General features: G+C 24.9%; 2 protein-coding genes across 4 annotated transcripts; both read right to left on the bottom strand.

The window, feature by feature from the left end:
* Positions 1–174: 174 nt before the first annotated feature.
* On the bottom strand, positions 175–6157 carry LOC105451496 (cytochrome P450 4C1-like). Of its 3 annotated transcripts, none has more exons than XM_011691978.1 (12): positions 5966–6157; positions 4229–4335; positions 3713–3803; positions 3239–3427; positions 2477–2537; positions 2028–2169; positions 1883–1955; positions 1535–1629; positions 1388–1456; positions 941–1118; positions 514–693; positions 175–447 (listed from the first exon to the last, which is right to left on the bottom strand). In XM_011691978.1, exons 2-12 carry the CDS (start codon positions 4274–4276, stop codon positions 278–280), a joined length of 1296 nt encoding a protein of 431 aa, XP_011690280.1. In that variant the 5' UTR covers positions 4277–4335; positions 5966–6157; the 3' UTR covers positions 175–277. The 3 variants fall into 3 exon arrangements, with proteins under 3 accessions (XP_011690280.1, XP_011690281.1, XP_011690279.1); XM_011691979.1 differs by having other exon boundaries at positions 5983–6157; XM_011691977.1 differs by lacking the exon at positions 5966–6157 and adding an exon at positions 5479–5959.
* A 1490-nt stretch (positions 6158–7647) lies between these two features.
* LOC105451495 (cytochrome P450 4c21-like) lies at positions 7648–12326 on the bottom strand. Its single transcript, XM_011691976.1, has 12 exons — positions 12129–12326; positions 11511–11617; positions 11170–11260; positions 10739–10927; positions 10353–10413; positions 9956–10097; positions 9817–9865; positions 9464–9561; positions 8911–8979; positions 8424–8601; positions 8001–8180; positions 7648–7932 (listed from the first exon to the last, which is right to left on the bottom strand). Exons 1-12 carry the CDS (start codon positions 12277–12279, stop codon positions 7760–7762), a joined length of 1488 nt encoding a protein of 495 aa, XP_011690278.1. The 5' UTR covers positions 12280–12326; the 3' UTR covers positions 7648–7759.
* Positions 12327–13582: the final 1256 nt, after the last annotated feature.

Raw genomic sequence — 13582 nt, 5'->3', positions numbered from 1 at the left:
CTAAATATATATTATGTAAGTAGCATATATACTAACATATTGTTGATATAAATATCGTATTTCATGCAAGACAAGCACTTGCGTATAAATATATATATATATTTTTATATTTATCTACCTATTTTTAGGTCCACGCTCTGTAAGGTACTTTTTATACTGGAAAAAGTAATGTAGTTTTACCGGAAATGTATGTTCAATCATCATATCTTTATTATTTAATTCGGACATTACATCTGTTACATACAGATATTTTGTTTTATATATAACATAGTTTTTATTAAAGACCTCGTTTCTCAATTCTGACTTTTAACGGCTCAGTGGTAGATAATATTATGTCTGTCTGTAACTTTATCTTATTTATCTCTATGCTTTCATCTACTTTGAATACAAATGTTCGTACCAAAGTAGCTAGAATGACTTTCATAGAAATCATCGCGTATTTCGCACCTGCAAGTTTGTTAATTAGTTATATCTCTATTTTATTACAATATTTTGTAAATGATTTATGCTTACCTATACAATTCCTTGGTCCGTCACTAAAAGGGATATGGTAATACGAGTGATGATTCTTTATTCTTTCTGGAAGAAATCTATCAGGGTCAAATTTTAAAGGGTTTGGCCAGTATTCTTCATTTCGGTTCATTCGTATAAATGATATGATAATATTACTATTTTTTGGTAAAATCGATTTACCTAAAATATATCTTTTTGTATTTAAACGTTATTGTAATATAACTACAACAAAAATAAATAGTGCTTATCTAACAATTCGCTTTGAATTTTAATATTTTTAGTGGATTTTGAATAAAACATTAATCATGTCATTGATGTTTAGTTATTTATGTATCTGAAACTCAATTTGCTCTTATCAATTATCTACAATTAATATGATAAGATTATTAAAAAATTATTGTTTGGTTATTTAAAAATATGAACACACCTATCTTCATATCTTTGGTTAATTGTCGGCCTGTTATAGGAATTGCAGGAAAAAGTCTCATCGTTTCCTTAATTACTCGATCCAAATAATGCATGTGTTGTATATCATCATATTTAATTGGTGCAGACGTTGGCATTTCCGTACCATAAATTTCCGATAATTCTTTATATACTTTATCCTTTTAAATTTCAGTTAAAATGGAATAAAATAAAATATTTCTTTACACATTATGTATATAATACATTATTGATTGTAAATAGTCAATAATCGAATTTGTAAAAATTGATATTATTATGGTAATAATCAAAGTATTGAAAATAAAATAATGCAGATATTTAAAACAAATATTAAGATATATCTTTGTATTTTAAAATTATGTTATTTTTATAACTCTTTTGTTTAATTAATTAATAAATTCAATCGTCTTGAATTGAACATTATACATACTTGTATTTCTGGGAAATTTGCTAACATAAAGATAACAAAATCTAGAGTAATGCTGATTTTACCACTAGCCTGGTAAAGAAAAAGATAGAATTTTATTTTATTATCTATTTAGAAATATATATTTGCATGCAGCGTTAATTAACATACCGTTACCATAAGCGTAATTACATTATCACGAATTATTTTTTCCGTAAAATTATTTTTACGAAATGTTTCCATCAGATTATCAAAAAACGTTTTATCTGTATTAAATAAATAAAAAGATTGGAAACAATTAATCATTATTTTTCAAGTTCTATGATGATAAATAATTTACATTATTTCCATATTGAAAAAAATTATGTCAACACAAAGATATAAAAAGATTATTTTAATAGTAAAAGAATGTCCTGCATTCTCTTTTATGTTGGTTTAATTGCAACTTTTAGAACAATGTATTTTACAAACATTGCAATATCATAAAATATAGGCTTTATATAACACATTGATACTTACAACTTGTATTAGTTTTTGCCTCAGTTAGTTTTTGTCTTGTACGTAATTTACTTGTTTCGTACTGCTGAATTATCTGTATAAAAATATATAACGTAGATTATAAGCAAAGCATTAAAGACTGGTATTTAAGAAACATATTCAGTACCTCATTAGTGAGAGAATTTATTAACTTTAAAATCTTTTGCTGTTTGCGTCCTAAAGTTGTCCAATTAAATATACAATCGTAAAACAAGAAATCATTCAGTATCCATGTAGAATACATCCTGTATTTCAAAATTTTTCTAAATCTGAAACATATTTCTGTTAAAGTTATATTCTATATATAAGATATATATAATTTTTTATACGGGGAATAAAATTATTTAACCATTTACAATTGTTAAATTTTATAAATGTAATTAAAGAACATTGTAACATATTTGGTTTTTTATAAAACTTTATTTCAGACAGTTTGCTAATTCTTTAAATATTTTCTTGTTACTTGAAATTCTTAAAAGTACGTTTTTTCTCAAAAATGTAAAAATTTTGTTCAAGCAAAATTATTTTCACGACATGTACGTATGTATGAATTACAAGAATTAAAAGATTATGTACCTCATAATTGCTTTTATATATTGATCCTTTTTATCTGATTCTATTTTGATACCCATTGTGTCTAATTTATCATATAAAAAAAGCTTGTTATTTGAAATATTAATATAAATCTGCCTATTTTAATATACATATAAAATATAATTATTCTTAATTTTATCTTATGTACTAATCAAATGTGTGTTAATATAATGTCAAAAAAGAATGAGCGTATTTCACAACAAAATATAAAAGAAATTGTTGTTTGCACAAGTCGCTTTATTTTATTATTTTTATTGCTTGTTTTAATGTGTAACTATTATATCATATACCGAACTTCTATAACATGAATCTTATCATTAAAATGGTTAATAAAGTAATAATAAATCCAAAAATTAAAATTTACCACTAATTCTATACACTATCCAGACAACACAAAGGCCAGTATTCATAATTGTTTCTTATATTTAAGACTGCTTTAATTAAGTTTTAAGATGTCAAAAAGTGAATTACAGAGCTGTATAGCGTCTTAAGATCCTATTTAAAATAAGAAATTTTAAAATAAGAGCGTCTTAATTAGATAGTAAATCTTAAAATAAGAAATCTTAAAATAAAAGTGGACTATGAATACCGGCCAAAGTCTAAAATCGAAATATAAAACATCTTTAAGATGTCCTTTTATAATTAGATTGAGATCAAGTAAAGATGTTTGAATTACTTGTTTTAATGAATAAATTTTTATTATATACGCATAGTTTTCAAACAAAATAAATTACATATCTTTACCACATGCAATGTCCATAGCACAGTTTGCGATAAATTCAATGAAGGTAATTTTGTTTCCATTTAATCCCACTTTTTCTAATTTGTTGGCCAGTAATAAAGATTGTTCTACGAATGTATCAAAAAATTCTTGAAATATGATCGGACTAAAGCTTGAAGCTATCATTTTTCGATTTTGAACCGATTCAGATGCTAAAACAAACATTTTAGAGGAGATAGTAAGAAAAAGAAATAATAATATTGTAATATTAAAAAAAGAAACATTAATTGGGAAGCTTTTTTAAAAAGTTTGTGATATTATTTTCCAAAATTCGAATACAAAAATATTATATAAATTAATAAAAGTGTAAATAAAATATGGTATAAAAGTAAATACATCCTAAAACATAAATAAAAACGTCTTATATTATATACATTCTTGTAATTAAGTAATTACAAAAGAGCAATTAAATAATTATTCTTTTAAATATACTTTACCGGGAACTGTTAATAATCCCATGCCGAATATTGAATGGGTAAATTTATACAATAAATTTTTGTCTAAGCAATGTCGACTTTGTAAGATAGTCTGTAATGTTATACATTTATTAATATTTTCATTGCTTTTATGTGTTTGCTTATCATGTAATTAATATTTTTTATAAATTAATATCATTTAGTTAAAGTAAATTACATAATAAATATACATATATATAATTTTATTACAGAAGATTCTAACTCGCTATATCGTTTAGTTTGCAAAAAATAACTTAACAATAAAGGCAGAGAGAGAGACGGATATGTGCACATCCATAATGCACATCACTTATCTCATTAAACGGAATTTAACGTCAGATTACGTTTATCGCGAAATACGGACGATACGGACCGTCGTCACGCGATATTTCGAATATGATATATAAAATATTTTATGATATAGCTTGAAGTAGATATTAATTAATTTTATGCAATAAAGTTTAATTTTATATAATAGAATGTAAACGTTATATTTACCTTTACTTGGTTTGGTTCGTATATTACAACGAATGGTATATAATTCATCCATACTTGAAATGGGGATGGATAGTGTTTTCCCAGCAAATTGATAATATCCAATAACTCTAAAAAAATGTTGATATCCTTGAAATACAGACTTGTAATATTATTTGCCTATACATTATTAATAGAGGATAGAATTTTAGATAGGATTAAAGAGGATAGGATTAATATGTAAATGTATACATAATTTATAATGGATATATAATAGATTTATATAACGTTTACAAATGCTTTTTGTTATGTTTTATATGTATTTGTGACGACTTTAAAAAGTTTATATACATTTTTATTTTAATACAGGGAAGTAGTTGATCAATAATTACATAGAATATAGACTTATAGAACAAGGACATTGTCTTATTACATACATTTTATTAGGTTGTTAACAAACAATTTACATTAATTTTCATATAATTTTTTAAATAATATTTTAATAACAAAATTATTCTCTCTTATCAGAAACGTAATTACTCTTTTAATAATAAATAGAAGTTATAACATTGAACTACAGTAAAAAAAACAACATGTAATTATATATATTATTCATCGATGGCATCGAAATTAAACCGGAAACATGAAAGATTGCATCAAGGTGATGTAGAGAAAATAAAAATAGAAATGCGAGATGTGCTTAAACGATTTATTCCGAGAAGTTTGACAAAGGCCGCTTAGTAAAGCAAAGTAATGTATATCGATAATCGCGATACCGAGAAGTCATCTCTAAGAAGGTAAGGAGGGGAAACAAATCCGCGAATATGTTTATATCGATTAGACAGCTGATCGGTAACAACTGTCACAAGTACAGACAGTTTCGGTAATTAGTATGAAATAAGAATTAAACATAATATACAATAAGCATTTGAAATAAATTCAGTACATAATGATAAAGGAAATTATAATAAGTAATTTAAAGGATATAAGCCTGAACAAAATTAAATAAATGTTTTGAAAGCGTTAGATTCTTGTTATTATGTTGTGTATAAAACTGTTGCAGTTATGAAAAAGTAATTCTATTACATTATTACAAAACACAAAATATAACACATTTTAGCATACAATATATAAAATCCTTTCTAAAATATTTAGTTCTTGACTGCTTTTTACTTTGCATAATATCTTTATAAATAAAATAATAGGATAATAATTTATTGCTAATTAGAAGAATTTTTTTCTTTATAAGTTAATATATTATTATTTATTATTACCGTCAGGAGTTCCACGAAGGAAGTTTCTAAAATGTTGTCTTGGACCTGGCAGAAATTCTTTTTCAACGAAGCCTAATCGACAATAGTAATTCCAAACGAAGTAGCTTACAACACACGCCGAAATAATTAACGCAACACTTACAAATATCATAGCACTGAGTAATAATAACAACAAAATAGCAAAACAATTCTATTTTAACGTCACTATCCGAATGCAACTGATCCCCGACTTATTGACGCTTTTATTACGTCTTCCCCACTCAAACAACTATAACGCAATAGTCTATATACTTAATTGTATTGTTTATAAAGGAAAATTTTAATCATTAAAGGAAAATATTTAGAAGGTTAAAAAAAAGGAGATTTTTATAAGTTTTAAGGGAGACACTATAGGATAATTCATTCGTGCACAAATTAATAATAAAATCAAATAAATGAATTTAATTGTATCTCGTCTTTACAATTCAAATATATGTAAAAATCTCACAATTCTCTTCAACTCACAACTTGTAACTCGTAACTCTTAGTTCAGAATTTGTCGTTATACTTTTAATTTGACGACGCGATTCGCGACTTTCTTCGCAACTCTCGTCAACGTCTCGCTTCATCGACGTCTCTCAAATTCTCTGCCGATGAATTCTCTCTTCGTTGACGTCTCACGTCTTCTCAATTCCTCTTTGTACTGATCGAGACTCCGATATGCTCCTTCCGTCAGCTCCCTTCGTCAGCCGTTAAAGAAGCTCACGATAAATTAAAAAAGATAAATTAAACGGTACAAACTAATGCACCGGCTCTTTCGATCAGCTCCAATTAAGAAACTCTTGATACATATTGCGCGATCGGGTTACGCGTCGACGACGTCATGTCGCCAGGAAATGCGCATACTCTATTCATCCTACATGGTATATATTAAATAATATGAAATATAAATACAATATACAAGTATTATAATAAAGCATAAATAATGATACCAAAAGTTTTTTTCTGAAAGTTGTATACAGATTTCATTTCAAGGAGCACTTGGTATGCATTTAATTACATTTATTATTGATTATTGTAGAGCAATAATAATTTTAAAAGATATCGTACATACATTATAAAAATTGTGCAAAACACAATTGAATATAGCCATATCTAATAATTAAAACTTGAACAAATGCATTAATTGAATTTTATTGAAATAATTTATTTAAAAAATCTTATAAAATCACATAATTTTTTAAAATGTAAATTACTTTTTTACTATAATGCATTAATAATAAATTGAATTAAAATATTTCTTAAATATATTTTTGATTAAAAAAAGAATAAAATAAAGTACGCTTATCAAATTAGATTTAATATAATGTGTCAAGTATCGAAATTAGTTTAAAGTGCAAAAAACTGCAGAAAATTTGGCGTAAACATATTTTATTAATAATATTTTATTAATAATATTTATATTATAAAATTTTGATTAATTTAAATATTTATTAATGAGAACTTGGTTAAAAAACAGTCTTGAAATTTATTTTAGTCTTATAATATATTGTTACGTACACAAATTCATTTTGTTATTATTTGCATGACGATATTTGTATGAAAAGACTATTGTGTATTTCCGTATTTCGTTGTGTAATTATCCCTCATTATTGTTCTTTGAACAATTAAGAATTATTAATTTATATATTTTAACAGTTAATTGCTGGAATATTCCTTAATTATTATAATAACTCGTAAGACAATGACTAATTTATTAAAACAAACGAATATCGACGGTCGCATTTATTTCATATACTATACAATTTTTTAATTTCTGAGACCGAACAAAATATATGCTTTTACAATATTACTCATAAGTTTAATAACAATCATCATTTAATTTATAAATGTACAATTATTATAAAATTAATTATTAAAAAATTTTTAACAAGTTAACTTAAAATATTTTATTATTTTATTTTATGTGTTACAATGGTATAAAATATTACAAAAAATTAAATTTGAACTAATTAATTATAATTTTTGCGTTGAGAAAAATAAGAAAATTTTATAATTTTTAAATACTTTGTATTTAATTAGGATTTAATTACAATAAATTTTCAAAGATCCAACTCAAAATGTTTTATTTTTATATATTATTACATTAGACAAGAAAAGATTAAGTTTAGAAATTAAATTACAGTTGTGTTAATCTTGCAATACAAGACTTCGTGTAGAAATATATATATTTTTTATTAACATATATTATACTTTGATTAAATACAGATATTGTTTATCTGACATATTTTCTATAATATCTTTATTCGAGATTCCGTTTCTCAATCTTAACTTTTAAAGGCTTGACAGTAGACAATATTATGTCCGTCGTTAATTTTATGCTACTTATTTGAATTCTCTTATCTACTTTAAATACGAATGTTCGTACCAAAGTAGCTAGAATGACTTTCATAGAAATCATCGCATATTTTGTAGCTGCAAGTTTGTTAATTATACGTAAATCTCAAATTTATTGCAATATTTTGTAATCTATTCATGCTTACCTATACAATCCCTTAGTCCATCACCAAAAGGGATGTGATAACATGAAAGACAATCCTTTATTCTTTCTGGTAGAAACCTATCAGGGTCAAATTTCAATGGATTTGGCCAACACTCTTCTTTTCGATTCATCAGTATAAGTGGTAAGATAACGTTAGTGTTTTCCGGTAAAATAACATCATCTAAAATGTGTATCATTTGTATTTAGTCATTACTATAGAAGCATAATAACAAAAAATGTTACAATTTGCTTTAAATTTTATTATTTAGGCGGGCTTTATTATGCACATATATACATAAAATTGGCAAACCGTCTTATTTAAATAAAAATTAAAGTATTTTTATTAAATTATTATTTAGTAAATCTTGATTAAAACAAATGTTATTTCATCTAAAATTTTTCTATCAAATTAAAATAAACACACCTATTCTCACGTCATCAGTTAACTTTCGGTCAATTAAAGGAATAGCAGGAAATAGCCTCATAGTTTCCTTAATTACTCGATCCAAATAATGCATATGTTGTAAATCTTCGTGTTTAACTGGTACGGACATCGGCGTTTTTGTACCGTAAATTTCCGATAATTCTTCATATACTTTTTCCTTTTATAAGATTAAATTAAACATTTTTTATATCGATACAATTCAAACATTATTTATAATAATTTATAATATATTGTAATAGTTATTAATTTAAAATTATTTATTATAGAGATTTATTAATTGAATTTACAAATTAATATTTTTATTTTGGTAATAATCGAAGCGTAATTATAATAATATGTTAATAATGCACATATTTAAGATATATATTAATATACACATCTTCTACATTTTAAAATTAAACTGATTTTTACAATGTTTTATTTAATTAATTAGTAAATTTGATCGTTTTGAAATAAAAATACATACTTGTACTTCTGGGAAATTTGCTAACATAAAGATAACAAAATCTAGGGTAATACTGATTGCATCGCTGGCCTGGTAAGAAAAAATAAACTTTTATCTTATTATCTACTTAGAAATACATTTTACTCAACAAAATTAAAGCCTCTCTTGCCCTATCTTCCAAAAACAAGCAAATTTCAAGATTGAGTAAAATGATCATAATGAGGTTTTTCAAAAAACATTTCACAGCTTAAAGTCTCCACTTTTTAAATTTTAATATTTAGAAAGCGACTAATTGATTTTTTTCGGGGCACCATCGATAAAAATTCGGAAAAAATTTTGTGATGTGGTGCATCTCTATTTGTATCTATAAGGTTCCGAAAAAAATCAGTTAGTCGTTTTCTAAAGCATCAACTTAAAAAGTGGAGGCTTCAAGCTATAAAATGTTTTTAAAAAAATCTCGTTTTGATTATTTTTAATGAAGTTATTCTATTGTGAAATTTGTTTGTTTTTGGAAAATAGAACAGGTGATTCTTTAATTTTGAATAGTACATATCTGTATTCAGAATTGACATACCAGTAAAAGCATAATTACATTATCATAAATCATTTCCTGTGTGACATTTGTTTTGTGTATTTTAGATAATTTCATCAGAATGTCGAGAAACCTTTTATCTATATTACATAAAGAAAAAGATTGTTTAGAAAAAATTATTTAACTTTCTAGTGATGATAAATATCCTACTTGCTTTTTGTATTAAAAAAATTATATTATTATTTAAAAACACATTAAAAAAAGTATTTCAATAGTAGAAAGAATGCACAGCACTTTAATGTTTGGTTTAATTGCAATTTTTTAAATGATTTATTACTTACACATTTTGCAATATCATGAAATATAAATTTCGTATAAAATAAGATTATACTTACTTGTATCAGTTTTTGTCTCGGTTGTATGCGATTTATTTAATTCATGCAACTGTATTATTTGTACAGAAACACACAATATAAAATGAGTAAAGCATAAAAAATACATTTAGAAATATTGATATAATTAATCAGTATATACCTCATTGATAAGACAATCCAATGATTTCAAGAGCTTTTGTTGTTCGCGTCCCAAAGCGGTGAGATTAAAAATAACATTATGAAATAACAAAACATTATCCATCATTATAGAATATATTCTATGTTTTATAATTTCTTTTAATCTGAAACATGCTTCTTTTAAAGATAAATTCTATTATTTATTATCATTATTAATAATTTTATTACATTGTTATATAATTAATTTTATAAAAAGTTTGATCTTAGGCAATTAAAAAATTTCTTAAAAATTATTTTATTGAAATTGAAATTAATAAGATTTTTTCTTTATACATGTAAAATTCTTGTTAATTAAATAAAATTATAGAACTATCTTTGTAGTAGGTGATGCATAAATTTAGAATTTAGAAAGTACATACCTCGTAACTATTTTCAAATATTGATCCTTTTTATTTGATTCCATTTTGACGCCCATGCTGTCTTTACATGAAAAGAAATCTTGTTAATTGAAATATTAATTTATATCTATATCTAATAATAAATATACCATATATTAATCAACTTGCAAGTACACTAGCTATACAAATACTATAGTATTGTAGTTATTTGGGAATCTATTTTATAATCTCTTTAATTCATTATAAAGCTTCCAATCTTTTCAAATTTTTACGTTGCCAATTATTCCTTCTAAAATCGGATCAAGCAAAGTATTAGATCAAACTAATACGAATGAATGACTCACTTTAATAAATAAATTTTTATTATAGGGAGGTAATTTACAAGTAAAACAAACTGCATTCCTTACCACATACAATGTCCAAAGTAGACCTTGTTACATGTTCAAGAAAAGTAATTTCTTTTCCATTCAGTCCAACTTTTTCTAATTTATTTGCCAGTATTAAAGATTGTTCGACAAATATATTAAAAAATTCTTGCAACATAGTCGGACTAAAGAATGGAGCTATTATTTTTCGATTTCTAACCCATATAGATTCTGAAGCAAAAATTATTTGCTTATAAAGAAATAGTAAGAAAAAAAAAGAAAATACCAAAATATTGTATGGTTTAGTAGAAGTATAAATAAAATACAAAAGACTAAAGAATTAATTCTTATATAACATAAAGTTAATAAATAAACGATAATAAACAGTGATACCTCACTTCCACTTTTGTAAACTCATTAGTTATAGCAGAGCAACTAATTTTAAATATTTTATGCTTTAAAATATACTTTACCATGAGCTGTAAATAATCTTATGCCGAATGTTGAGGATGCAAGTTTAAAGAGTATACCTTTATTTAAGCAATGTGGGCTTTTTAAGACAGTCTGCAAAATTATATATATACATATATATATACATATATAATTAATATTTCTCTTATATATTTGCGCGCGTTTGGTTGGCTCGGGTAATTATAATGTAGCATATATGTGTTAAAAATCCGCTTAATAATAATTGTGCTTAATTAAAATAAATTAAATAAAAAATGAAATATATATATGTATGCGTGTGCACGCTTATGTGCATTTACGTAAATATTTAATTATATTCCATAAGAAAACGTTATTCATTTACCTTTACTTGACTTTGTTCATATATCACAACGAGTGAACTGATGCTCACCGACATTTTAAATGGGGATGGATAATATCTTCCAAGTGAAAATATATTATCCAATATTTCTGAAAAAAATTTTTATATCTTGGAAATATATTTTTATAATATTATTTGCCTGTTCATTAACATTGGCGATAGAATCAAGTGCTTTCTAGAATGTGCCATTAACATACTATATCTATCTATATGAAATAAATATGACAGATTATGTGACATACATTTGTAAATTAATTTATTTTTACGTTGGTTATTAAGTATCTTGTTCTTTAAGATGCTGGCTCTAAATATCGTTAGTTTTTGCTATATGTAAAAATTTTGAATATATTTTATAACGTTTGAACTACATTCTAATAATATTCTTGGTATTATTTGTACTTGTAAATTTTTGTTACATAAAAAATTACATAAAAAATTTTTATAACTTACAGGTAATATCTCCAATGAGGTAATGTCTAGATATTGAATTAATTAAGATTTGTGAATTGATATTGAACTTGATCTCATCTTTAATTATTTAATGTATATAATTAAAGAAATTTTCTCTTATAATTTAAGTATACTATTATTTGTAATTACCGTCAGGAGTTCCGCTACAGAGGTTCTTTGGTATCGTTTTCGGACCTGGCAGATCGATATCTTTTATAGGAAAGAATTTTCGACGGCAATAATTCCAAACAATGCCACTTATAATACATATCGCAGCGATTAATGCAGCATTTACAAACATTATAGTAATAATAACATCAAAGTATACTAAGACGATTTTATATTAATGTCACTATCCGAATGCAGCCATCACCGATACACATTGACGCTTTTATTATGTTTTCCCCACTTAAACTTAACTAACGTATATAATAGGTATGCAGTAATCAATGTATCCATTGTTTAGAAATGAACATTTAAAGTATTATTAAAATTAGAATTTTTTTGCATAACTTAGTAATAATAAATAGAATTGCTTGCTTAAATAATTTGTCGACTAATAAATACAGTCATTAAATTAATAATATTTAAAGTGCAATAATAACCGATAGATCAAAATTAATTTAAAAAGAACAATACCGATTTGGCATAAAATATTTTATTAATAAAATTTTGTTTTGTAAAACATTGATTATATGCACTAATACTTATTGATGATAAATTGACCGATTTACAGTCTTGAAATATACTTTTACTGTGTTATGTTGCTACGTGTACAAAGTAATTGCATCAACAAATTGCATTATCAATTGCATGCCGATACTTGTACGAAAAGCGAACAGTTCCATAGTTCCGCTTCGTCACGTTATAATTACTCATTATCATTCTTTGAACAATTAGAGATTATTAGACTACATTGCCTATAAATTTATCGTTTAATTATTGTGGTTAAGAATTCGTGAACAAATTAAACCAATGATTATCTACAAGAAGCAAGCGTGTATGAGTACCGACAGCAGTATGAGTATCGCACGCATTTCATATATTGTATTAATTATATATATAACTTTTAGAATTTCTGGAACAGAAACTGGAGATACGTTATTGTAATATTACGCATAATAACCAATAATTTACTTATATTCCTTAATACAGTCGAACCTCGATAACTCGAACCTCTACAACTCGAAAACTTCAATAAGACGAAAATTTTATTCATTCCGCTCCACTGCAGAAAACCTCTATAAATCAAAATAAAATCTACCTTAACTCGAATTATTTGTCAGATATTTAGATGTATTATTTTACCTTTGCAACTCAAATTTAAAGTAGCCAGATTTCTACAAGTCAAAGTAGTTCACCTTTATAAGTCGAATATTGTCGCTGTCTCTATGATTCGATGTTGTAGCTATGTGTAACATAAGTATAATATATAGTCTGATATTTTCAATATTTTATTTTACAATTACATTTGTTATATGTATGCAATAAATAATTCACTGTATAAACTCTCGCACAAAGCCTCCTCCGTAAGTCGAATTTTCATATTTTAGCCTTCTTTTACTCGAATTTCGATAAATTGAAAATAGATCGGAAGAGCACAC

The sequence above is a fragment of the Wasmannia auropunctata genome, unplaced genomic scaffold, assembly GCF_000956235.1.
Source record: "Wasmannia auropunctata unplaced genomic scaffold, wasmannia.A_1.0 LD336050.1, whole genome shotgun sequence".
Lineage (NCBI taxonomy): Eukaryota > Metazoa > Arthropoda > Insecta > Hymenoptera > Formicidae > Wasmannia > Wasmannia auropunctata.
This window is presented reverse-complemented; position numbering and strand designations above follow the sequence as displayed.

What these genes read in the sequence shown, in the direction of transcription:
- LOC105451496 (XM_011691977.1), bottom strand. Translation starts at nt 5,629, where the DNA reads ATGATATTTGTAAGTGTTGCGTTAATTATTTCGGCGTGTGTTGTAAGC. An exon ending in CAAATTTCCCAGAAATACAA is followed by an intron (nt 1,119 to 1,387) that starts GTATGTATAATG and finishes GAAATTTAAAAG; the next exon opens with GATAAAGTATATAAAGAATT. An exon ending in CGGACCAAGGAATTGTATAG is followed by an intron (nt 448 to 513) that starts GTAAGCATAAAT and finishes ACAAACTTGCAG; the next exon opens with GTGCGAAATACGCGATGATT.
- LOC105451495 (XM_011691976.1), bottom strand. Translation starts at nt 12,279, where the DNA reads ATGTTTGTAAATGCTGCATTAATCGCTGCGATATGTATTATAAGTGGC. An exon ending in AAGATTATTTACAGCTCATG is followed by an intron (nt 10,928 to 11,169) that starts GTAAAGTATATT and finishes TTTTTGCTTCAG; the next exon opens with AATCTATATGGGTTAGAAAT. An exon ending in TGGATTGTCTTATCAATGAG is followed by an intron (nt 9,866 to 9,955) that starts GTATATACTGAT and finishes CAAATAATACAG; the next exon opens with TTGCATGAATTAAATAAATC.